This window comes from Lepidothrix coronata, unplaced genomic scaffold, assembly GCF_001604755.1.
Source record: "Lepidothrix coronata isolate B3197 unplaced genomic scaffold, Lepidothrix_coronata-1.0 Scaffold1, whole genome shotgun sequence".
Taxonomy (NCBI): Eukaryota; Metazoa; Chordata; class Aves; order Passeriformes; family Pipridae; genus Lepidothrix; species Lepidothrix coronata.
Window position 1 is genome coordinate 2,520,273 of NW_016690181.1, and position 27,140 is coordinate 2,547,412.

At 41.6% G+C, this 27,140-nt stretch overlaps 2 protein-coding genes across 3 annotated transcripts in view; both read left to right on the forward strand.

The window, feature by feature from the left end:
• The first annotated feature begins 101 nt into the window (after positions 1 to 101).
• EXD1 (exonuclease 3'-5' domain containing 1) lies at positions 102 to 12,791 on the forward strand. Its single transcript, XM_017813465.1, is given in 8 exon segments — positions 102 to 805; positions 2,086 to 2,153; positions 3,620 to 3,706; positions 4,799 to 4,903; positions 5,027 to 5,082; positions 5,084 to 5,102; positions 8,769 to 8,916; positions 12,455 to 12,791. Coding segments are annotated over 8 exon segments (819 nt in total). The 5' UTR covers positions 102 to 651; the 3' UTR covers positions 12,637 to 12,791.
• A 9,743-nt stretch (positions 12,792 to 22,534) lies between these two features.
• The window catches only part of INO80 (INO80 complex subunit), a 68,158-nt gene continuing 63,552 nt past the window's right edge, over positions 22,535 to 27,140 (forward strand). Inside the window, exon 1 of one of the 2 annotated variants that reach the window (XM_017812368.1) lies at positions 22,535 to 22,837. The gene's annotated coding sequence lies outside the window, so the exon portion shown is untranslated. The remainder of the gene's footprint in view (positions 22,838 to 27,140) is intronic. The other variant, XM_017812358.1, reaches the window with a different exon arrangement.

Consider the following 27,140-nt stretch of genomic DNA (forward strand, 5'->3'; position numbering starts at 1 on the left):
TTCGTAGAATCATCCCAAGTATTCTTGACGTCAGGCTGCCCTATTGTAGAAATTAAGCGCTTTTATGTGTGACGTCTTTCAGTCAGGTGAATGCTTGCATACTTTTTTTTTTTTGGTCCCGAAATGCTACCATTTTTTATGATTTTATAACTTGTGTTTGATTACAGTAAAGTTTCAGTGGATGCAACTATTTTACATATTGGTGAACTTGTATAATTGCCCTCCAATTACGGTAACTTAATTAATAATTACAGTAATGGATCAAATACGACTGAATCAATATAAATACTTACAGATATTTAAACTGTATTGTTCTTGGGCTCAGGTCAGGTACTTCATTCTTTGTACTTTGAACTCTAGCTTACCTTAAGATTGTTGCTGACCTTTGCAGTGAACACCAGGTTCTGCTTTCACCCTTTATTTTCAGAATAAATGTGAAATTTTGTCTGAAATAAAGGCACTTTTGTGCAAAATAAGCTTTTTTTTGTGCAGCTTCAGGATCTTCTTTAAGAGCCATGCACATAGCACTAAGAGGTTGCTTTATATGCAGCAGTTCATTTTCTGAACACAGGTAGGGGATATTGGATGAAGTATTTTCCTTTGCACATTTTATCAGCATGGAAGTCTTAATAATGTTATGACGTCTGTGTTATGTATGGTTGCCTTGCTCGTTCACGTGCACTTCAGCTGTTGAAGGGAACAAACAAGCGGACACAGGCAGCAGATTGTGGCCCATGGAGTTCTCCTTGCGTCTCCTTAGAGAGCCAGCTCAGAGCCTCAGACAGCTCAAAATACTGCCTCTCAGGTAATGTGGATATTACTCAAGCAATGTAGTTAGTCTTTGTCAGATAATGTCTTTCCCAGATGCTGTTATCTCTTGGTTTGCCCATATCAGAACAAGATGTATACTAAAAAACAATGGTCACAGAAAGGTAGGTACAGAGCTCCTTATCTGCAGACATCAGAAGGAAACTCACCTGCTTACCAGAACGTTTATCTTGTAGCTCTTGTCCACTGTAAAAGTGGCTGAGCAGCACAGCTTATCTTCTGGAGAAATCAAAGTGCTTCAGCCAGTGAGAATTTCTCTCTGGTGACTGTTTTAACCTTATACTTGTTCCTGAAATGTATGTGGCACGACAGACAACACAAAGCTCAATAAGACTATTGCTCTTTGGATCTGTGCTGGCTGTCAGGTGCTTGCATTGATTTGGACATGTGGTTCCTGCTGTAACATATACAGGTGTGTACATATACAGGTGCAGATCCAAAATCAGCTTGTTTTGTTCTCATAGAGCTGTGACAAGAGTACAAGATCTGTATAGGCTAAAGAAAGGTTAGTTGCATTTAACTGGGTAGAGGGGGAGAAAATAGAATTATAGAGTGTTTTGGGTTGGAAGGGACCTCAAAGGTCATCTAGTTCCAGGGACACCTTCCACTAGACCATGTTGCTCAGAGTCCCGTCCAGCCTGATTTTGAACATTTCCAGGGATAGGGCATCTGCAAGTACTTTATATAAAATACATACAGCACTTTTGTAGTTTTACAATAATCTGCTGTTTGTACATTCTCCACAACTGAGATGCTAAGTTACTCAGCTGTCCATTCACTTTTATATGAACATTGTCCATTCACTTTTATATTTAACAATTCAAATACCAAAATTACAGAAGTAACAAAAAATGAGCAAGGGTTGATGTGATCTGTCTGTTAGTTTTGTCTTTGCAACAGTCTTTCTCGTTCCCTAGACAAGGCTGGAAATTAGGGTGCTTTTTTTTTTTAAATGGATGTAATTTTTTTAACTGACATATTTTTTTTTCATTTGGGTGTCATAATGACAAAAGGTAATGCTGCAACTCACTTTTAAACAGCCAATTTTTTGTTAAAAACCAGAATTGGGGTCATGCTTTAGACTGTATGCATTTGAATCAAACAGTTCAGGAATCTGGGTGTGTTTAGGAAGAAAAGAGGGAAGAATGACTATCCCAACCAGAGAAGTAGAGTGATTCTACATCTAAAATACATACCTAGTGCAAAGTGCATTCAAGTTAGAGGAAGTGTCTAATGATTTTCTTCCCTTCATTTTAGAGAAGAAGGAAGAAAAGAATGCGGAGTTCACAGTTGTTGATTGTTTCCAGCAGAAATTTGGCCCTGCAGTAAGTACTAGTGAAAACTCTTATGCCATGTATATGACTTCTAGGCCAGTTCTGTTCTAATTGTCAGTACCCTTTGTCAGACTGTGGTGAGATTTGAGTAATAGGTAGTAAATGGCTTCTTTAAGTCATGTAGAAATGCTATCTCTGGTGGCATCAAAGAACAATTAAAGTGTGCATAACAGTGCACTGCATGGGAGATTGCAGTGGATGTGTACAAATCTGCATCGGTGTGTGTTGGCTGCTGGTTTCAGACCCTATATCACCAGTTACTGAGGTGAAGAGTCAGTATTACTATTTAGTGAACACTTATTTTGTTTAGGAAGGGAGCAACATGAGAACTTGTTGTTATTTGGAGAGGAAATTGTGTTGGTTTTGCAGGTGTTTGGAACTCCAGAGATGACTGGAGATGACTGGACCTTTTTCTCTTAAATCATGTACAATAAAAAAGCAGACTTGGTAGAATCATAGAATACCCTGAATTGAAAGGGACTCACAAGAATCATTGAATCCGGCTCCTGGCCCAGCACGGGACAACCCCCAGTTTTTTTCATGTGTCCAAACGCTTCTTGAACTCTGTCAACTTTGGTGCTGTGACCAGTTCCTTGGAGAGCCTGTTCCAATGCACAACTACCCTCTGGGTGAAGAACCTTTTCCTAATATCCCACCTAAACCTCCCCTTACACAGATTCATGACATTCCCACTGATCCCCAGAAACAAGAGATCAGAAAGGCTTTGTTTAAAAACTTGGAATCAATGATAGATTTATTATTAAATTTAATAGTATTTTTTAGATCCTAAATTAGACCAGCAATACTATAGGGTCCTCTATGCCATTTTGTCTTGCAGTAACATTGGTTGGGATTTGGGCTCTTATTTTGGTAAACCTATTGTAACTACAGAGGAAGCTCTTTCCCACAGGAAGAGATGTCCCTGCTTACAGAGGAATCTAACTGTTGCTTGAAAAAGAAGCTGGTTTTATGCCTTCTACTCATATCCATTTATGCCTTCTACTCATGTTACATGCACTACAGGTTTGCTTTTCTTAATTGTCTGAAATTTTTTTGTGTCTGTGAGAGTAACAGTTTTTTTCTTTTATACTTTGGAAAATGTGTTTTCCTTTTTTTCTAAGAGGAACACCTGCTTTATGTGACATGAATGTATCCTAAGGGAATTCTCTCTACTTAGGAGAATTTCTTGGGAGGAGTTCAGGGAAGTCCGTGTTCTTTAGTTATCTATATCCCTCCTAGACCTATCACTGATGCTTCTAGTTGTGGAATTTCCAGCTGTCTGTCTGTAACTGAAACGATGCTGTGTCTTTTTCTCGTGGATTACTATCCATCTGAGATTCATTGTGGTTTTGATCTTTTCAAATATGGATAATGACCAGAAAAATCACAGTTCACTATTTGTCCCTCTGCCTATCATTCTCTGGTGGTATTTATTTTATGCCTGTTTTCTTCATTAGGTGCTGCCCCTAAAACAGCAATGTGTTGTCAGAATAGCAGAAGAAGGTGTTAATTTGTGTCATCATGGAAAACTCTCATGGCCTGAAGTAAGAGACAGATACTTGCCAAAATGTGTTACTAAACAGGGGCATAATTGAGAAACATTTGAGGATTGCCCAGTGTTTAAGACTTACATAACTGTTCTGGTAATGGATATGATATCCTTTAAGAGAGATTAAGTATTTCATAAAAGACCTGTTACGGAAAGAATTATATAAGGTAATAGAATAATGAGTAAACTTGTGTGTAATATATACATTTGTTTATAGCAATGCAACAAATTTGGTTTGCATTCTTGTATACAGGTAGAGCTATCGCAGTAGTACAGCTGTTGCCTATTAAAAAACTGCAAGACCTAATCACAATGCCAATATACTTGAAGGTGTAAAATCCATCTAAAGATGATACTGTGTCTTAGTTATCTGTGATGTTATAACTGTCTGAAGAGGAAGAGCCAGAAAGGAGAATAGCTTTATGTGATAGCTCAAAATCCTCTTAGCTTATTTTTAAATAGATTTAAAAGTGAGTGTGTTTATCCAAAGTGAAAAATTGTGTGGGAGTTCATACTTCAGATTTAACCCTTTTATGCAGAAGCAAGTGTCCACAAAATGTTTGCTTTGGTATGGCTAAATTGCTTTCAGCTTTTGTTAAAAAGCTTTATGCTTCTGTTAAACCGTTATGAATCTGAACATATGCAAAACTTAAATTTTATAATCCATTTGAGAGGCTAGGATGGAAGATGATGTCCTCTATTTCTTTGGTAGTGCTCTTTGACAATGAAACAAATGTCATGGGCACAAGAATTTTGTTGGAAGTAATTCTGTAAAAATGTCACCATAATAGGTGTAGGAATTTGTTTTAAGTAGCGTGGTCTTGATATGTCTCAAAGTGCATTATTTAACCATTGTACAGTAGACAACTGTGTTGTTCTTTTCAATTATTGGGAAAATCTCTGAGCACCTCTGGAAAAAACAAGACTTGTTTATGAATTACCACTAAATAAACTAAACCCACTCTTCCCCACATAAGCCTGTACACAGGAGTTTATGGCTTATAGGCAACAGTGCAGTTTCTCCTACTTGCAAATCCTCTGTTCTTCGGTCCTTCACTCATTTTCTCTGCAACTGAATTTGTTCTAGACAGTAACAAAGAGACATGTTTTTCTATTTGATATCTTTCTTCTGGGACCCCAGGCTTTTGAAAATGGATTAAAAATGGTGCTTGAAGATAAAAACATCTTGAAGGTAAGGATACATGGTGTGTAAGGACATTTGTAGTGGCAAAGGTCATATACATATATAATAATCTAGCTGCACCAAAAAAGTTGCAGTTGAATACAGGTTTCCTTGATAGCTCTATTGCTTCAGATCATATTTGACTGCTGGTGTGTCTCAGACTGTCTCTTTCACCAGTACAGTATCCTTCAGTGTCTTGGATACACAAGTACCCTTCAAATATTCTGGTTTGGAACAAAAGCTTCAACAAGAGAAACTTCAGGGCATTTTCTCAAAGAAGGTTTAACATTACTACAATGTGACAGTTGTTGAACCATGTAAATGTTTGGTTTTGTTCTAGCTGAAAAGAAACAGCAGGCAAGGCTGATAGCGTTATTTAGAACCTTGTGGAGACCCATTTTAAAAGGTAGGTAAGATCTAATACTAGCAGCAAGTTTAATGTGGTAAGATGTTTTAGCTGGTCTTGTTCAAACTTGGACCAACCTGAGGCTACAGTGACTTCACAGGGGCCGGGTCAGATTGGGCTTTATATTCTTTCTTATTCTTTCTGTGCCTTTCACAAGTGTAGAAACAAATTCAGACTACAGGTATCCAGCGCTGGGAATCATCTGCAGGTAAAAGCAGTGGTGAAAGTGAGAGAACAGGCCAGGTTATCACAAAAATCTCTTTCTGCTGGTGCTGGCCCTAGTAGTTGTGGTAATTAATATGTGACTAATGGGAGAATCAGATCCTTCTGAGAGAGAATAAAGTAACATAATGGCTATGATCTTTCATAATGGGCACAGATATGTTATACGTGGTTATGTATGACTTGTCCTTGCATGTATACTGACTTTTCATTTCATAGATATGGCTGCCTATAGTAACTCCTCAAAGCTCTAATCCGGCCTATTTAGTAAGCTTTATAAGGCTGATTAAATATCAGCCCGTGTAAAGTCTTGACTGTATGAAAAAGGTAGGACTGAAAATTCCCACCAGTGCTCCCAACTATACTGTCTAGAACATGTAACTGATACTGTGGAAATAATTAACCAGAACTATCCACCCTAGGGTCCAAGGTACACAGAATTGCACTCATTGTTTTGTTGTCTTGGTATGAGCTGACACACATGCTTTTCTTGCACTGATAGATCTCTAGGCTTAGAGGTGCAATTACTCTGATTTGTTGGCCTGAATCCTTCTTCTAATGTAGGTACGCTACTGATGTGGTCTGATTTTGGCCACCCTGTAGTGTACATGATATTGTGGAATTATCTCATCTTCTACTCTGTACTTCTAGAACAAATAGCTGGGAGATACTTCTGAGCAAATTCTCACAGATGCTTTTTTGAAGCACTTCTTAGAGACAGCTTCCCAGTATTGTTAAAATGGGAACAGGCTGTGTGCACAAGTGAGATTCTGCTTAAAAAAGGCAGCAATGGAGTTTAGAACTCTGGTTTACATGGGATCCTGCCTACATAATTTGAAAAATGTTATCCTTGGATTCGACTAGTTGTTTATTCCTTACCATAAGTAAACTAATGTAATTAACACACAATATAGAGAATGGCAGTATTCTGAGGTTCACTGTCTTTCCCATTGATGTTCTTATAGTACTTAAACATCACCTGTTGAAGTAACTTTTAATGATAAAGTTTGTGGAAGTTTGATACTATTTCACATTTGACTTCCTTGGGGGCAGGGGATGTGTCCCTGTTGGGCTAATAGCAGCCTAAAAAGCTGCATAGTGAGCAGGCAACTGGCTGCTGTCAGTGCTTGTTGACCTAATATTGCCTTCTGTGGCACTTCTATGCTGCATCAGGAGGCTGGAGCATCTTCACGCTCTGAAACCCTTGCCTGTTGTGTAAAATGTTGTTGGTTGCATATCTATTTACTACCAAAAGAAATACCACAGTTTTTTCTAGAGGTTTGTTGCTGAAAAAAATAAAGAAAATTTGACAGCTTGATACTTTCCATAAAATAAAAGTCCATGCAAGGTTTAACCATAAAATGTACAAGTGAAGAAGTCACTGTTGCTGTCTGATTCCACAGATCGATGAATATGCACTACTTTTTAGCATGCTGTGGGTTTTCTGCCCTTAAATCCATTAGCATGCATTGGACTTTGGACAAAGGATTTCACAGTGAAAGCTAAAACATTGCTTTCATTGAGGGAAAGTTTATTCTATAACCTTGTTCATTCAGGTTAGAGTTTTTATTAATACTGATCACAAAAAATGCTTTCATTTCTGTTTAAATATTTAAGTATTTTCTTATTTGGAAAGCATAGATTTTTTTTTTTACTAGAAACTCTCTAACTATCCAGAATGTATTTCTACAGATTTGAACATCATCTTTGTTGTGATTTTGAGTAAAAGTAACTGACTGCTTGAGAAGGTCTATGCTGAGGTTCCTCTTCATCTGCATTTGGCCACTGAGAATGAAAAGCTAGAGAAGGTTTTAGTGGTCAGAAGTAGAATACAAAGGACAGTTCAGTAACAAGTGATGGAAACTTCCACTTTACCTAGTGATTTATGCTTATAATCTAGTGAAGGTCAGCTCTACCTGGATCTTCTCAAATTTCTTTTTTCTTTTCAATGAACTTATTGTTTTGAATTGTTGCAGTTCCTTTCTCCACATGTTTCCTGCCATTTTTCAGCTGGTGGTTGTAGTCTTCTTCCTTAGAAAATCAGTAAATGGACTGGCTTAGCACTTTCTTCTAGTAGGCTTAGCAAACACATGGCTTTTCTCCTAAAGAAGGCAGCAGTTATCTATTTGACTGGTGCCTCAGGGGCAGCTTTTAGCATTATTAAGTTATATCAGGTTCTTTGCTATTGGACAGGAATAGATTTTTTTTTCCACCAAAGAGGTTACAGATAAGTTAGGAATGGAGGGGGAGGGAGGTTAATCTTGGAATTTACCCTCCCTATAAGAGGCCAGTAGAGGCCAATTACAATTCTGTGCTTGATACTGCAGGGGCTGAGCTGGTGCTGCCAAGCACTGTGTGGACAGGTCTAGGTAGCACATGGGCAGCATGTGCCAGAAAGCTCAAACAGTGGCTCTTGCAGTAAAACCAGGCTGACCTGTAAACTCATGGTGGTGTTAGTGGGATTGTAGATGTCTGCACAGAATGTTGGCTTAAGGTTTCTCAGGAGATAGTAGTAAGGAGAAAAGGGAGAAGTCAGTGGGGATTTCAGGGGACCTGAATGGGAATCTGGGCTTTTGAGTAGTGGAGGAAGTCAGAAGGGTAGGTTGTTCTAATGACATATAGCTCAGTCTCAGGTTTTGACTGTGGATGCAGGTTTTTTATTTTTTCCTCTCCATTCCCCTGGTGAGTGGATTCTCTTCCAAGCATTCCTTTTCCATTGGGCTGTCAGGGCTGTTCCTACTTTTACTGCAAACAGGTAAAAAGGATGAAACCAGGATTAGAAACAAGCAAACACCATGACATTGAGTTGCTGCTGGAAGCTGTTACCTGCTCTCTTTCTGGCTCTATGTGCTGTCAAATATGAGTCTTACTGGCAAAATCAGGTTTTAGGCAAAAGGTTTATGACAACTTACATATTCTTTCATCATGTTTTCTTTATATTGCATAACTATTTTAGGGTTTGGATAAAAGGCAAAACCATAAGTATCCTGGGAAAGCATCAGTGTATGTTTACTCTCTCCTGTTACTGAGAGTACTGAGCTAGAAGGAGCTGTAGACCCTTTTATGTAACTTAACAGCTTTAAGGAGTCAGATTACTATCTCTGCACCTGTATGCAGTCAAAATGTTGAATTGTTTGTTTTGTAGCATACTTTACTTCTAATATGCATCTCCACTGTCAAACCTCCACATTCTTTGCCTTGGATTAATGGACGTTGGTCATGGCATATTGATCCTTTCCATCACAGGCTGCTGATGCTCTGCAGTTTTCAATGACTACAGGTGCTTTTCTCCCACATTGTGTCTGCACATTACAGGAGTGTTTGATGCAGCCCTTGAAGATACCTTCCAAATGGAATGCCATCCTGAAGTGCAGGCAGCAGTTGACTTCAATGAGTGATTCAGTAAAGCACCTTCTGAAGACTCAGTTGTGAGCTGTGCTTTGCCCATTTTGAGATGCTTCTGTTAATTTGCCTTTTTTAAGAGCATGGCACTAAAAAGTGGTTGAATTGCTGCAGATAAGGACATTTTGTAACAATGACTTGGGAGACAGGTGTAAGCCTTAGTTGGCATCAGGGCTGGTATTTCCTAATAGCTCATTTGAAACTGAGGTTTTGAAGAACCACAAAGCTTGTACAATAGAGGATATATACAACCTGGGTAAAAAAATGTTCTGGATATCATAGAATATTTGACTAATTCTGAAACCTAGTTTCAACAGAGCAAGTTGGTTACAATGAATCCCAAGTCAAGCAGGGAAAAAGAGAACTTTTATTGCCAGCACTATTAGAATGAAAAAATACTAGTGTAGTTCAGCAGCATTTGCCAAATCATTATTCTCTATTGTCCTTATTTTTGTTAATCTTTCAGATGGGGACAAGCAAGGGAAAACTTGATGGGTCAAGAGCTCCTAAGATTTGGGGAACATAATCCTGATAAATAGACTATTTCATATGAAAGGGACCTACACTGAGCATCTAGTCCAACTGCCTGACCAGTTCAGGGCTGACAAGTTAAAGCCTGGTATTAAGGTCATTGCCCAAATGCCTCTAAAGCACTGGCAGCTTAGGGCATTGACTGCCTCTTTAGGAAGCCTGTTCCAATGTTTGACCACCCTCTCAGTAAAGAAATGCTTCCTAATGTCCAGGCTAAACCTCCCCTGGTACAGCTTTGAACCATATCCATGTATCCTGTCACTGGATAGCAGGGAGAAGAGCTCAGTACCTCCCTCTCCCCGACTGGCTGGTGATGCCGTGTTTGATGCATCCCAAGGTGCCAGGGCACACTGCCAACTCACACTGAGCCTGCTGCCAACCAGGTCCCTATTCGCAGAGCTGCTCTCCAGCTACTCTCCCAATTTATACTTGTGTCCAATGTTATGCCATCCTAGATACATAATCTGGCATTTCAACTTGTAAAATTTCATCCCATTAATTGTAGTCCAATGCTCCAATCTGTGTAGATTCCTCTGCAAGGCCTCTTGTCCCTCAAGAGTCAACAGCACCTCGCAGTTTGGTACCGTCAGCAAACTTGCTAACGGTGCATTTAACTCCTGTATCTAGATTGGCGATAAATATACTGAACAGAACTGGCTCTGAAATTGAATCGTGAGGAATACCACTGGTATTCCTCAACTGGTGCATGTTGACAGCCAGATGTATCCTCTATTCATTAGAACCCTTTGAGCTCTGTCTGTCAGCCAGTTCTTCACCCAGAGCACCGTGAATCTGCTTATCCCACAGCTGGGCAACTCGTCCAGAAGTATGCTCAGAGGGACAGTATCAAAAGCCTTACTAAAATCCAGAACCAGTGTGACCAGCAAGACCAGGGCAGTGATTGTCCCCCTGTACTCGTACTGGTGAGGCTGCATCTCCAGTACTGTGTCCAGTTTTGGGCCCCCCACAAGAAGGACATTGAGGTGCTGGAGTGTGTCTAGAGAAGGGCAACAAAGCTGGTGAAGGGACTGGAGAAAAAGTCTCATGAGGAGTGGCTGAGGAAGCTGGAGTTGTTTAGCCCGGAGAAAAGGAGGCACATTCCCTACAACTACCTGAAAGGAGATTGTAACCAGGTGGGGGTCAGCTTCTTTTCTCTAGTAACAAGCAACAGGACAAGAGGAAATAGCCTCTAGTTGTGCCAGGGAAGTTCTAGACTCGATATTATAAAAGTTTCATCACTGAAAGGGTGGTCAGGCATTAGAATAAGCTGCCCAGGGAAGTGGTGGTGTCACCACCCCTAAAAGTATTTAAAAGATGTGTGGATGTGGCACTTAGGGACACAGTTTAGTGGTGGACTTGGCAGTGCTGGGTTAACAGTTGGACTCAATGATCTTTGAGGTTTTTTCTAACTGAAATGATTCTCTGATTCTGTCCTTTTGCTGGGATTTTTAATTTCATGACCTTAATTTTTTTTGGGCCAGAGTGGTTGGGGTGGGGCTGGGGTCAGAAGATTTCCAAAGAAGCTATTAAATAAGGGAACTAGATGCTTAAGGAGACCTCAGTAGAGAGGCAGAATTTATTTACTGAAGGGGAACAATCTCTTTCCTACAAGAGTACTTTTTCTCCCTTCATACTAGTCTTGTAACTTCCACAGTAAATAGGAGTGGTTTTGCACTGCCTGTTCATGGACTTAAAATCTTTCTCGAAAGCCTGGATTAAATGCTATTTAATATTGCTGTAAAAGCTACTCAGTGAAACCTGTAATTCGAACACAGCATTATCTTTATGTAAGTTTTAGAATTCAATATTGTCTCTCAAAATTTCTATTTTGAGAATTCTGTATGGCAAATCTAAGCCAAATGACATGTCTTCCTTAGTTTATTATCCTATTGCTCTGAAGACTAAAAGTGGAAAATGACTGTGTAATATTCATGTAATAAGTATACCAGTGTAAACCATTCTGTACTGACAGTTTTGCTCAGGGTACCACAGTCATGGTGTTTAACTGTTCTTCTAGTTTCAGTTGTGATTGCTGAAGATGTTACTATCATAGGAGGTTTTTTTTTTCCCTTTAGGTCTTTTAGCTCAGTTCTTAGGAATCCAACCTGGTTTCAGAGACAGATGGGAGAGAACTAGCATTAAATGCTGGAATAGGTGTATGTTGGTTTTTGGTTTGTGTTTTGGTTGGTTGGTTGGTTGGTTTTTTTTAAGGAAGCAATCTCTCCTTCCAAACTTCTGCTTCTCTAACCACTACAGGTTTGTACACAGATGGCCGCAGAAGCTGAAAGCATACAGTAGCACTGAAAGTAAAGATCAGCATCAGGAAGTATGTTGTAAACTGCAGAAGAATGTGATGATAAGCTTTGTTAAAATTTATTCTGCTTTAATAACTGTCCTGGTTTTGGCTGGGAGAGAGTACATTTTCTTCTTAGGAACTGGTACAGTGCTGTGGTTTTTGGATTTGGTATGAGAACACACCGATGTTTTGGCAGTTGCTGAGTAGTGCTTATCCTAAGCCAAGGACTTTTCTGTTTTCCGTGCTCTGCCAGTGAGGAGGTGCACAAAAAGCTGTGAGGGAGCATGGCCAGGACAGGTGATCCAAACTGGCCAAATCAGTATTCCATACCATAGAATGTCATACCCAGAATTTAAACTGGAGGAGTTACCTGGAAGGGGGCTGATCGCTGCTTGGGGATGGGATACTGTGCATCACTTGTTTCTTTTGGGTTTTATTCCTCCCTTAGCCTCTCCTTACCATTACTATTATCATTATCATATATTATTATTGTTGTTATTATTATCATCATTATTATTATATTTTGTTTCAATTATTAAACTATTTTTATCTCAACTTAAAAGGTTTACCTTTTCTTTCCAATTCTCCTCCCTGCTGTGAGGGGGGTTGAGAGGAGTGAGCACGTGGCTGCGTGGTATATTACTGGCGGCTGGAATTAAACCATAACAATAACTGTTTTCATTTGCATTGGGATATACAGGAGAATCCTGACATATATGGTTCTTGAGACTCTTCCCAGCTTCTCTGCTTAATGCACTTGTTCTGAATGCTATGTACCTCCTGCTGGTCCACTCATCTCTAATGGATAACTTGATGTCTGACCTATCAGCTGTAGCACATGGTTATTTTAATGCTTATTGGACTGTCCTGGAGATCACCTTGTGAGCACAAATGTAGGTATGTCTCTGCTTGTTTCTCTGGTAGTGATTTGATCTAAGGCTCTAATGGATAAATGCTGGAGGACCGAGCTACAGCAGCTTCCTTTTCACAGTGGTACACCCTCCTGTGTGCTACATACTTGTTTCCTGTGTGCAGCAGCAAAAGTGATGGTATCTGTATCTACCTAGCTCCCTTTCATATTAGTTCATTAGCAGAATCCACCTCTAGTTAGCCTAGTGGATGGTGAGTTGCAGCTGTTAAAGCATGGGCACGGTCACCTGTGCCTTCTGTTCACTGTCCCCAGAGCCTGAGAACAGCTGGGCTCAATAGGAGCAACGTACACGTGAGGAAATGAAGAGTAACAAGCAAATGTGATGTGTTGGTACCTGGAGCTGACGGGGTTGCTTTGTTTTGGTAAAAAATGTTTAGTCCTCACATCTTGTTCTATTTTTCTCCTAATCTGTCATCTTTACTGCTGAGCTGCTTTGCACACACTGGGTGTTTCTGAGTAATGTTTGTGAACCAAAGATTTTTATTTCTGTAAAAGCATCACTGAGTTATTTGGTCTTCCTAATTTATTTTCACATATATTATTTAAAAGTAGCATTTTTCATCTTTCGTTACACAGAACCATTAGTAGTGCATGCCCAGATACCTTGGAGGAGCTGGATGGTGGACACTTCTGTAATTTTGAAATTTATTAATTTTCAACGTGGAAAGTGCAGGAAATGAGATTTTTGGTGAAGGAGCTTGACTTCTTGCACTATTGGAAAGAACAGGTCCATGCAAAGCAAACAAGCAGTGGTATTGATGTGGCCTTTCTCTGTCTTCTCAATGAAATAATCTTATGAGGGCTTGCAGTAACTATGTAAGACATTGTTGGTATTAGATTTGGGTGCAAAGTGCATGGTCAAACATCCTCATTCACCACAGAGACTGAACTAACAGGATTAAATCCTCTTAGTGCCTCATTCTTACAGTTGTAAATGTCTTGAAATATTTATTAGGGAAAGAGAATGAAGTTCTATCTTCATGAAAGAAATAGGGTTTCCCCCCCCACCCCGGTTTAACAAAGCACTGAAGCACAGACTTGGATCCTTTGGGAATTACTTAAGAGCTCAGAGCAGTAAATCCCATTAATGAGGATTTAGAGGTTAGATAACACAAGAGATCATAGTTGCTTCACAGATATAAGCGAAGAGGTCATATCTGAAAACCTTTTCTTTTTAGAGGAAAGCTGCCAAAAAAAGAAGGTTGTTCATAGTTCATGAAAAAAAAATGAGCTGGACATGTGAATTTCCAATGTGCAATGCATGCAAAAGTAGGCATGACACAAGGGAAAAGAAGAGTGTTAAAGTGAAAAGTACACATTCTGTTTTGCATTGGGCAGAATTGTTTTCAGAATTTTTAAAGTGGTATTCATGTTGTTGAAGACAATACCTTTGTAAATCCATTTATTCCATAAGATTAGCCAAGGAATTAATTTGATCCTGAGTATTTCAAATGCCATTTTGAAAATCTATTTAATATAACATCTGGTAATCATACTTTCTGCATTTTAAAGCTGTTGCCTTCTGAAGCAACTGCTTTAGAATTCTAGTATAGGGAGTAAAAGTAGTAATTTTCATCATCATTTCACTGTTAATAATTTTCTGTTGTTTCTATATCTTGTGAGAAGATCACACAAATAAAAGTTTCTTCTGCTTTATTTAAATCTGCTTGCAATACATATTTAAATGCAAAATATGGAGTGTGGTATAGTTAAATCTTGTCTATTACTTCTGTTTCTTCACTCAGTAAGTAAAAAAGTTAAGGCAATCCTTTGCAAGTTGATGAGTTCAGCTAAATCCATTTTAAGGCAAGAAAGAAAAAACCACAAACCTTTAGTTTCTGCAACTTCTAGGTTTTCCAGCTAAGTCTGTATTATTTCCTTAAATCAAAAAGCCTTTATCCAGATCTGATTTCAGAATGAAGTAATAGTCACAATACTTACCCCCCCCCATTTATTGTAGTGCTTTTTCATGGTTGTTTAGAAGTTTATGCACCACTAAAATCTATGTTATGCCTTCTGTACACTTTGTGGAGCAACAGTTGAAAGTTACCTGGAAAATGCTTTTAGTGGGCTATTTTACTTTTTACAATGACCAGTTACAATTTACACTTGTGCTCCACCTTGGACCCTTGGTGAACAGCAGTCTGGTGCAATGAGCTTGACTTCACCTTGGAGCCACTGTCAAACAACAGCAACACTGGACTCTCTGTGCTTGATGACTGTGTTCTCCAGACGGGATCTGTTGCAGTTCCAATGCTACTGCAGCAGAAGTAATGGATCTCCTTGGATTCTGATACCTCTGGCAGGGAAAAATCTTGGAAACCTGAAGTATGTTATCTACTATGCTCTCTCCATGCTGGAGAACTGGAAGAGAGACATCTGTTGCTGAAGCAGTACTGCAAAGCCGAAGACAATAAATGCTCCAGGGCCATAAAGGTACCTTGCACTACTTCAGCTACTAAACTGGAAGGGGGACGTCACTCTTGAGTGAAAAGGAACCATCTGTGATACATCAAGCCCTTATTTGAAAGTTCTGGGAGCGAAAGTCACTGGGCAAGAGAGTCTCCAAGTTACCATGGCTTCTCTGATTTATAGGCACTTGGAGAAGATGACCAGATCAGGAAAATAACTTCCACTACTCCAGGTAAGGAAGCCTCTCCTGGGCCCTTCTCTGTTCTTTTCTAGTTTCTGGACTGTGCTATCTGAGCAGAATCACCAGGTCTTCAGCCTTTTGAAAAAGGTAAAGTTAGTTATGCAGATATGTCTTCTATTGTGCCTCTGGGCTACAGAGATGTTTGAGTATGTCCTACCTGACTGGAGCAATGAACAGAGCTGTGCTTCCCTGGCCTGCTCTTGTTTCCTCTGGTCTTACTGAGTGACATCATGTCACACAGAAGAATGCTTTTTTTTTTACTTCTCCCATTCCTCCAAACTTATGACACTCCCATGTAAACTATACTTACAAAACAAGTACACATACAGTTTCAATCATGAGACTTCATTAAAAATCAAATACTGAAGCTGGATGGATTACAGAGCCACACTTCTTCCCATCTCTAGCTGGCACATGTTGAATCTCAGCTCCTGGATCAGGGTTTACAACACTGAACTTCAGCTTTGAGTAGCATGGAAACATCCACCTTATCTTTCCCAGCTCACTGCCATATCCAGTTCATAATGCCAACAGATTTTTGTGTAATAACAGCATCAGGATATACTTGATGAAAAAGATGCTTTAGCTTTCCACTCTGAGGTGCCTGTGAATCGAATAATGCTGAGTAACAACCAGTAATGTTGAATAATGACTACTGGGGCAGTTACCTACTCTCTCATTCTCTTGTCTAATCAGGGTATTCAACCTCTGGAAGCAGATCAGGACCAGACTCTCTTTTTTCTCCTCTTGGAAACAGCAGCAAGCAAAAGTGAATATGCATAATCATGGAGTAAAAGCCAATCCTGTTCACTTGCCCTTATGGATCACTGCATCCACTGAGAGCTGGAGAAAGACAAATGTGAATAAGGCTGATGAATGTAATTGTCACCACCCTTTCTTGGGCTCTGTATGCCCAGTTGCTGCAGTCAGTTTTCCACGTGCATATCTTGTTCCTCCCTGATAAGTTTCTGTATCCTCTAACAGGCCCCCATTAGTGGCAAAATACCAGAATCACCTTCTGGCTAAATGCACAGCTCCTTCTAGGGCCAGATCATCCTTGTGGCCTTCAACATATTCAGGAGTGCTTGATTTCAGACTTATGCATAATTGCATGTGTCTAATTTATTAACAATGGTAAAGTACTGCCAGTGGTCCACAGCAGCCACAAATAATAATGCAACACTCTTTTTGATGTAGGAGAGAATGAAGAAGAAAATAGAGAAAACAAAATAACAAGGAAATAAAAAGAAAGGCATCTCATTCATCATGATAATTTTGGAAATGTATGTTGACACTTTCTGTGGTTTCTTGTGTCATCACCTGCAAGTGGTAGTTGGGTCTTCTGAATAGTGGACACACCCTCATAAGCAACTGACGTTTTACCCACAAACCAGATGCAAAGCAGTAACCTCTGATCATCAGCACTTTGTTATCAAAACCCTCAGCTTCCCTCTTCAGGGTCTTTCAGAAACTGATAATCCTCCTTGCTGCTGAGGGGAGGAACCCAACACAAACTTCTCACCCTGAATGTCCATGAAGTTTCCTGCATTTTTGGCATAACGTCTGCCAGCAGTAGTTCTTCTTGTGGATGCAGACACCCAGTAAAATGGGTGTCTGTGCCTCTGCAGCTCTGTCACTAGAAAAGAGCTAGTAAAGGAGCTACATGTGCTACAGTTCTAACTCTCCTTGTAGATTCATATTGTGTTGTTAAGTACTTGGAAATGCAGGCATGTTCTCATGTTTAGGACTTAAATTCAAAGAACCAAACCCATCAGTGTAAAGAAGCAAATGTTCTAGAAGTGCAGAGCCATCTTGTTTAAGTGGTGATAGTTCATGCTCAGGGCTCTAGTACCACAGAGCACACTCCTGCAGAGTTGATTTCACCAATGCGCTTACGGTAAAGCTGCAGTAGACAAAATGCAGTGCAGTAGATTATACAAGATAACACAATCATGACATGTGACATGCATAAACTCTCTTGTTTAAATATAATTGCTCCTGAACCAGAGGTTTTCTTAATTGGCAGGTGAGTTGGGACTACACATAATGAATATTAATCTTTATGAACATACAGCCTGAATTTTCTGCAACTTGGCTTGAAATGGCTTGGGGCATGGATTACCCCACACTGTAGGGTACAGCAGCAGTTAGGAAGATGGATGTGCATTATTCTGGTTAAACTGAACTGACAGTGGGGTGTTTTCAAGTAAGTGCTGCCTCTGCTTTTTTCTGTAATCCTGTCTAAATTATTTATCCTTCCTCTGGATCCGTGCAAATTTTTAGACACAGGTTTGTAAGGTATGGCTTCCCTTTGCAAACACTGTGGTAATTCTTTTCCAGTGCATCACATCTGTATATCCACTCATCTGTTATTAGTGTTTCTACCAATGTGCTTATACAGACATCTGACTTACCGGCGTGTTGTTTCCTCTATCTTTCTTGAGACCTGGGTATCAAGGCAGGTTTTAAGCAAGATACTATAGTTACTAGTTCATCTTCCACTGTTCAGGAATTTTAGGTGAAATCCATCATGACATTTGTCTTTCAAGTATCGGTATTAAACATTTATGGACAATCTGAAACTGATTTTGGGTACATAATGAATAGGTTTGGAATGGGAATCTCCATTTTCATGCTGAATGAAGACAAAAAAGTGTTTTTTACAGTGCTGCTTTTGCATTCTGATCACCACTTGGTTGACATTTTGTGCTCTTCTCATGTTTACAGATATCTTTTTATTAGTTGTTATATTTTTTAAAATATTATCAAACATAGTCTGTCCTGCCATTTGTTTTTTTTTCTGTAACTTCATCCTTACTATTTTCTTTACATGGATGTGGCATTGCTTTCCTGATGGGATGCTTACTTCATAGTCTGTTCCTCTAACCTGTAGTCCTGCCAGTTTCCTTTCACTGTTTCTGTGTCCTTTTGCTGTGTTAGGTAACGTTTACTCTATGCTGCTTGTATGTTGTCTTGAAGTTGTCTCATATTATCTGCTAGGAATGAATTTGCCTGGCTGCCTCTTACTACTTTTTATCAAGCTTCCTTATTTATGTAATTCCCCTTTCTACAGCAGAACACAACTGTGGATTTTCTTATTGTTTCTACAAACCATGAACATGGCAGTCCTTGTTAAGGAACAGCTCCTTGGATTTAGTATTTTGAACAGTGCACTGCTCAGGGCCAAATCAAGGAGTGTATGTCTCTTCACATACTTCCTAAGCTGTTTCATCGATTTGTTAACTATGTTGGCTTTTGTCCACATAAGTGTTGGGTTTTTTTTACCAATAGAATAGAATATCATGGTTTTAAATAAAAAGCTGGGACAGCTGTCTTTGCAGTGGTTCCTGCAAGCAAACATGAACTGCTTATGCTTCTTTTGGGATTTACAACTTCATAGTGCAAAATGCTTCTCAGGAGAAATCTAAAAACCCATATGTGAAGTATTACTTAAAATCTTGAAGATCTTCATAATAAAGAAGTAAACAATAAATGGAAGCCTAGTGTTTTTTCCTTTGGGTTGCCTTTCAAAGAAAGTGTGGGGAACATGCAACTTTTTTTTCCCTTAAGGTCTCCTGTTTGTGTAAACAGGTAGTCGATAAATTCCACAGATCTAATGAGACGATTGTTGTGTTCCATTGGCTAATTACAGGGGGAATGCTTCCCTGGTTCTAACAAAAGTATAGTATGTATTAGTTTGGGGTTTTTTTCTGTTTCTTTTCCTTTTTCCTTATTAGCCCACTTTTACAGAGCTGCCAGAGGAGCTGTGTCAGCTGGCAGACATCCAGAAGCTGCAAAGGGAGAAAGCAATAAAAGACTATAGGATGAATGAGGATGGTCTTTTGGTGAGACCAGCCATGGAATCTAGTAGAGAGAAAAAAATCCACAGAAGGATGGAAACTACAGACATAATTGGAATTGATTTCCCAAAATAAAGCAGGGTCTCAAATCACGTTCTTCAACAATTATGATGTATTTTGTCAAAGAAGAGCTTGAAAATCAAAGTTGTGTGGTAAATCTGTGGAAGGACCTTAAACTGACCTCAAGCCGACTGTACGGAATGTAGTTTCTGACACAGGCAACTTGATGAGCTTATTCTGGGTGTTTGGAGACATCCGAGTGAAAAAAACGGGCAGAGTTGTCAAACAAAAGCTCCTTGCTTTACAATAAGGGGTAAAGCCATTGGTGAACGGAAATAGTAATGGTCTTTCAGAGGAAATTCCTGCTGCCTCTGACTGTTCTTCTCTAGGTCTTTTTTTGAGATCCATTTTTTCCAAGAGCTCTTTTTGATTTTAAAACAGTGACTTTTGTTTTTCTGGCATTGTTACCAATGTCTTAAATAGTATTGGTTCTTTTGTTACTTGCTGCAGTTATGTAAAACTCTCATTAGAGTGGCCTGCTGGAAGTTGCACCCCACTACCACCACTGTCTGTCAGCGCTGCCGCATCCAGCTCAGGTAGATAAGACTGTAACACACTCGTGCTGTGTGTCCATAGACAGGGGTGTATGAACAGGGGGGCAGAAGCACCCAAATTGATTTAAAAGGTGTATAGCAGTCCCTTCCCAAGCAAAATAAGGTATTAAGGCAAAACTACTATTTACCATGCGACAAAATTAATGTAGGCCATGTCCAAATCTTGGAACACTTCTATTGGTGTATTGGTGAACACTGGTGAACAACATGGAATAGGGAAGAATGGAAGAAGTCACTGTGCCAACCAGACTGCAGTCTAAGAACAACCTGGTCATCAAGCTGTAAATGTGGGAATATTAATGATGCCAGGTTGGAAAGGACATGATGTCTGCATGTGAGTACATGTCAATACCCATTTGAGCTGGTTTTCTTTGGATGTAAATTGGTCTGACCGTGCTTATGATATCTGTCTGCATTTCTTTTCAATATTATTTGGGGAAATGTCTGGGGTTTTTTTCTTCTCTCCATAGAGCACTAGGCCAGCAGTATTTAAATAGGTCTCTGAAACTATAGGTAGGACTTGCTCACTTCTGAGAGTAACAGAAAAATTGCCAAGGTTTGCTCTTTTTTTTATTTATTTGAAGCAAGATTCTTTCAAGCAGTGATGGGATATCACAGGTCAGTGAGGTACCATGTGGAGGATTCCGGCTTTTCTGTGCCAAAAGAGCAATTATGTTTTATTTCCACAACCAAAATCATCTGGGTCCACCCAGTCCTATCAACAGAGAGAGAAAAAATGGGAACACATCAGCTAATGGAAGGAGGGAGGGAAGAATGGCTGGAATGTGAAAGTATCAAGTCTGGGATGTAGAAGAGTGGTCTGGAGTGTCTCTGTACAGGATACAAACTAATTGCTGAGGCCACCCTTCTGGTAAGACAGTGAGCTGCATTCTCAGCCTCTTCCAGGAAGTAAATCCCTGGCTCGAATTGTATTATGGAATAAGGATTTCCAGGGAGGGACTTGACAGTCTAATTGCATCTGTGCCACCCTGCTGATTTAAGTAGCAAATTCCTGGATAAACATGGTTGCAGCTTTTCCTTTGGTTCTCTTTTGGGACCAGCATAAAGAGAAGTAGTAAGATTGGAATGGAGTAATCACTCATTGATGCACAAGATTGAAAATTATAATTTTCTTAAAGGAGAAAAAAAAAGGGTTTTTTTTCATGGTCCACAAGCCCTTGTCATGCTGCTCTGTCTAAACTTGGTAAAAGTAACCAAACCGTGCACACTTCCCGAACACCGCCAGTTCCCGGCTGCAGTTAGGGATACAAGTACCACCACTAGTTCAGGACAACTCTAGTGAAGTTTTACTGGGGCAGTAGTGATGGTCTTATTTTTATTGCCTAGTAACTGTGTGTTATGGTTTAAGCCCAGCTGGCAACTAAACACCACAGAGGCACTCCCTCAACCTCCCTCCCCCAGTGGAATGGGGAGGAGAACTGAAAGTAAAACTTCTAGGTTCAGATAAGAACAGTTTAATAATTGAGACCGAAGTAAAACATAGTAAGAACAACAATAGAAAGAGAAAGAAAAACAAGTGACGCACAATACAATTGCTCACCACTTACTGACAGGTGCCAGACTGCCCTTCTCAAACCCAGACTGGCCCCCCTTCCAGGTAACTCTCCTCAGTTTATATACTGGGCATGACATTTTATGGTAAGGAATATCCCTTTGGCCAGTTGGGGTCAGTTGTCCTGGCCATGCTTCCTCACACAGTTTCTCTTTTGTGCACCTCCTCACTGTGCCAAAAATCCCAAACCAACAAAACTGTCCTTGACTTGGCATAAATGCAACTTAGCAAACCCCAAAACATCACTGTGATAACAACATTATTTTAATTCTGAATCCAAAACTCAGCACTGCACCAACTACTGAGAAGAAATTAGCTCCCTCCCAGCCAAAACCAGGACGCGGTGGTGCCTACAGAGAGATGGAGTGACACAGCTTAGTCATGAACACAGTTTTTATCTCCATGCACTAAGTGGTCTGGATTAAACACGCTTTTAAGGATTTGCGGTAAATATACTATTTAGTGGTTTGGGGAAGCAGCGGTGCCGAACAGCCGATGGCCACAGCGTGTTTTCACTGCAAAGCCTCTTCGCAATTAACCTTCGGGCCTATTTCGTCCTGGGCTCCTCTGATGCAACTCTTCGTGCATGACAAAGCGAAGGCGGTGGAACGCACGTAGCCCCACGTGTTATAACCGTGACGGTGCCCCGGTTCCAGCGCCGTCAGCCCCGCACCGCTCCCATCGGCCGCGGGGGCCGGGCCGGCACAGGCCGCCTGCTGCGTGGTTGGAAGGGGCAGCCTCGGGGGACACGCATGACCCCGCTCCCTGCCCGACCCGGGACTGGCCCGGGGGTCCGAGCAGCGCCGCACCCGCCCCGCGGCGCCTCAAGGGCGACGTCGCGTCACTTCCGGGACGCACCCGCCTCCTCGCGCCAGCATCGCGAGACCCCGCCCCGCCTCGCGCGAGACTCGCTGGCTCACCCGCCGCCTCGGCCGAGTCCCTTCGGCAATTTCCGTCACCTCCAGACCCTACCAATCGGCCGCGGGAGCGCATCGATGAGCGCGCGCCCCCCGCGGGGTCCGTGCGGGCCCGAGCCCCGCGGTGCGGGCCCGGGTCCGTACGGCGGCCGCGGCGACGGGGGCGGGGCGGCGGGGCCAGGGTGCGGGGCCAGGGCGCCGGGGAGACATACGGGGTTCGATTGATCAGGCCTGGGCATGGCGCCTCTCCTCCCCCCCGCCATGGCTCCCCGTGTCCCTGCTCCTCTCCTCTCAGTGAGCGAAAGTGGCCGCCGCCGCCGTCCCAGCGCCCGCAGCCGCCGCCTCCTCCTCAGCACCAGCGCGGGCGCCATCTTGGCGAGGCAGGAGCCGGGAGCGCTCCGCGGCAGGAGACAGGCAACGCCAGCCCCGGCAACGCGGGGCGAGAGGCCGGGTGGAGCAAGCGGGGGAGCGAGCCCGGGAGACACCCCCAGCCCCCTGCCACCGCCGCCGCCGCCCCGCCGCCGGGCCCGCTACTCAGGTGAGCCACAGCGGCGACCGCGCAAGGACACGCGGAGCCGGGGCTACTGCGGACGACGATGGAAGCTCCAGGCGGGCAGGCCGCGGCTTCACCCCCCGCGCCGACCGGCGGCCGCAGCAGCCGGGCCTCTTCTTAAAGGGACAGGCCCCTTCCCCGCCCTGCCCGCCGGATGCGCCCCGCGGTACCGACGGGTGCGGAGCCGCTGCCCCCCCCACCCCCCCGGCCCGGAGCGGCCACCGGGCCCCGCCAGACGCGGGGAATTGGGCGGGGAGAGGTGCGGGGGGGTGCGGGGGCGCCCCGCGCACCTGGGGGCGCACGTGCGGGCGGCGGCGCGTGCGCGGCGGGCGGAGAGGGGTGCGGGGGGGACGCCCGGCGAGGGCGGCGGCGGTGGCGCGGCCGGGCCGGGAGCGCCGCGTCACCGCCGGCAGCGCGCCCGCGGGAGCGCGCCCGGGGCCCGCCGGGGCCGGCGAAGCGCGGCCCCCTCCCCAGGAACCGCGGGGGGGCCGGGCCGGGCCGGGCCGGGCCGCGTCGCGTGTGGCGGCGCTGCCCGCACAGCCCTGCGGAGCGGGGACGGGGCTTCCCCGGCGCCCCCGGAATGACCGCCGGCACCTGCAGGAAGGGGCCGCCTACCAGGCTGGTGTCGTTGTGCATGGAAAGTATCTCTCGGGTGTATATGAGGCACAGTTCAATGTTGTGCTTGCTCTGGTGAATGCACACACTAGGAAACACTTCTTTAAAGCTGGGGTGTAAAGTCTGCTCCTGTTTCACTGCAAACACAATCTAGCGCAATTTCTGCCCATAGTTTAACATTGTACATTACTTTTTCGTTAGCTGTTGCCGATATTGCATGTTGAATTTCCACCTCTACGGTGTTGCAGATAGTAATAAATTCCTTTAGTTTATTTTCATCTTTACATGGAGAAAATGGTGCAAGTCAAGTTCCTTTTTTATAGTAAAATGTCTTTATATGCGTAATTAGAACTTTAGTTTCCTCTCTTACAAATACATCTACTGCATGGATTTGTAGAGGACACCTTATAGGCCTGTTTGTATGTGACCAACACATTTTTTAACTTACACGAATCAGAAATTATCTATTTGTGTTGTCACTTCTTTAATGCGTATGTATAACAGTATGTCATGACACTGGGAGTTTAATAAGGTAGTATAAGAAATAGAACTGTAGCTTGGAGCTTTTCCCAATATCTTAAGAATTTTGCCTGTAATTCTTTTCTTCTCTATTTCTCACGTGTATGTTGTTGAAGTTGCTTAAAATATTGCCTCACACTACTTGACCATTTAAATGAGCAGGTTTTATGCCATTCAGGTATAATGTAATAAGCTGTAAGTTCTGTAATAAGCATGCTCTTTGACAGGCTAAATTACATGCTAGAGATTGGCTTAGATGGCAAGAAAAAAATGGTCTTAGAGCTTTTTTTGGACATAGTTCCCTTTTCATAGTCTCGGGTGGAGGGAGTAAAAACCAAACAAAACTGAAAACATTCATACAGTTGGTGTTTTGTGTGAGTGGCAATGTGTGAAGGTAGCTGTTGGTGCTGTTGTGTACAGCAAAGGGTATAAATGCATTGCCAGAGGTCTCCATTAGTACCGTTAACTGCTCTTTTGGGAAAGAATTGCTCTAATTGAAAAATTAAATATTTAGATTTGTTTTTCTGCTAGTTTAAACATGGAAGCAGAGCTGTGACATGCCAGCTTTTGTGTTCAGTATGTTTTAAGGTATTCTGTTATTCACTTATGTGTACACTTCTGATACATTGTTGTATAGCTTTTCTTTTAAATAATAAACTGAGCCCTATCTGTTACTGTTCTTTTGGGCAATTGTAAAATTCAGAGCCGGTGCCCCACTGGCTCTTCTCTCTATTTAAAAGTGATTAAAAGGTGGAACACAGATCAGTGAAATGCTGTCTCATTCCTTGCAAAACAATATAAAACCTTACCACAAAAGCAAACCAGCAAAGTAAAGTATCTAGTTTACCTAGATTTCGTTAGTCAGAAAAGGAATTAAAATGGCTTTTCTTAATTTCAAACTGAAGTGATGCAAACTCACAGTTGAGTTTTTATATGTATGTCTTTTATTTGTTCAACTTGAGTTTAGTGAAGATTGAGGGCTTTAGGTTCATATGAAATATCTTATCTGCTTTTTTTAAAGCCATAATCTCTCACGTACCCAAGTTATATTTAAGACACTGCCATTAAAAAAGACTGTATGGGAATTATGTTTTGCTTTAAAATGTGGTATATAGTGTAGTCTGGAAAATGGTTAGTGCAACTGTACCTTTACCAAAGCAAGCTAAAATGTGAGCAGCGAAAAGAGAGCATATAATTCTCCTCCAAGCAAAATCCTTCTTTAAGTTTTTTATACCATCACAATTGTCTGTACTGGAGATTATGTGCTTGGAAAGAAGTCTGACAAAGATATGCCTGGCTGATAGTACTGTGCTAATGTAAGTTTTCCATACAGACCTTGACTGAGTCTTCTGTTTGAATATGTATATTTGTGTCACAGTTTATTCTGGAGATCTTAATACAGGAAGATCTTAGAGTATTCTGCTATTCCAGGGAGAATTTAATGTCTCAATTGTAAATTTCTTCAAGAACAAAAAGTATTTTAGATGTTTATATCAGTTTGGAAAAATCTCTCTTAATAAGTTGATGTCGAAACCGCTAAACTTGCAAGATAACTAAGGTAGCATGGAAGCTTGTGTTCTTGCTCCCAGTTTTTAGTCCTGCACTGTGGATAAAACTTTCAGTGCTGTAAATAGAGAGATGAGGAATACATGCTTTCTGGGATTTCAGGGGTTTGTCCACTTGGATGTTTTGTCGTTGTGCTTATGCTGATTGGACAGAGGAGAGAAAAGAAACTGCTTCTGTGGGCTGAATGCTGGAACAAGTAAATAGTGGAGCTCACCTGCCAGCTGGTCACACTTCATATACATGCACTTCGTGTGTGGCAGGCGAGAATGAATTAGTTTTACCTGCCTGTTTTGCCTTGCATTTGTCATAGGCTAAAAAGAGGTACTGTGCATTAGCTGCTATCTTGTACCTTTTCCTTCTGTGGCAGCTTGAGTTTGCGTATGTGCCCTCAGCTAGGAGTATAGTCATTATCATTATTTACTATGATGGTTAACATTAGGTGTAAAGAGCAGAAAAAATAACCCTTTGGGCCTTACCTGAGGTGTAGAGGTAAGAGCAACTGAAGGGAAAACCCCCCAGAAACTCCTGGAAGAAAAAGTACTGCTTCAAAGAGCTCTGTAAAGCAAATCCCATCTAGCTTGCAGCTAGGCACAAGAGCCAAATTTTGCATTTACCACTGACAAGTCTCCTGTTCAATTTGGTATCGGTAGGAAAAACTTGCTGGACTTCCATTCAGAAATAGGCAGTGGATATTTGTTTAAATTGTGAGAATCTACTTCTAAAGCTGAGCTTCTTCATGAGACCACCAGTGTTTCTGCTGTTTGACTGGTGCAGGTCGATGGGTATAAAACTTAGAAACCTTGTTATGAAACCTAACTCTGCTCTCAGAATACATCCTTGGAGGATTCTTCTCCAATGCTGGATGTTAACTTACTGAGTAGGTGTTAGAATGGGCAGATTTAAAAAGACAAGAGTGAATGAAGAAACTCCTGTATTAAAAGTGAACTAAGCAATGTGATTTAAAACAGGTTAAAGAAGGCTTCTTCAGAACTGAACTTAGATATTAAAAAAATATTATTATGGAAGTTATTTGCATGAAGTTTTTATATTCCTGGTGATATTTTATGTATGCTTTTCATGATTCAGCAGTCCATATGATACAATTAAATGGTTTCAGTGTGACCTTCTGATTAAGAATTTAGAGGATTCAAAGTGCCAGCCGGGCAGTGCAGAAGTTATTTGTTTCCAAATTCCAGGTTTCTGAATTGTTAGAACTCTATAGGAGAGGAAGGGAGAAAGCAAATAGCTACTGAATTTGATACTGAAACTTAACCTAAAATTGACGCATATCAGTAAGAAAGTTGTGATGGCAAAAGGATTACTCTGCAGCATTCAGTCATTTTAGCACCTGTAACATATGAATATTTACCCAAATGTTTCATCAGTAGTGAAACCATTTCGAAAATCTGTGTCTTTGCAATCTTACTTAAACTGAGTAGGCAGAAGGACAGATTTGTTTCAAAAAAGGCAAAGAAAAGTGGAATGAATGTCATCACCGTGTAAATCCACTGAGGCAATGTCTGTGTGATGTCCTGAACACTGTTACCTACCATAGTGGATCAGGCTTTGTGCCTCTCTCTTGTTCCCA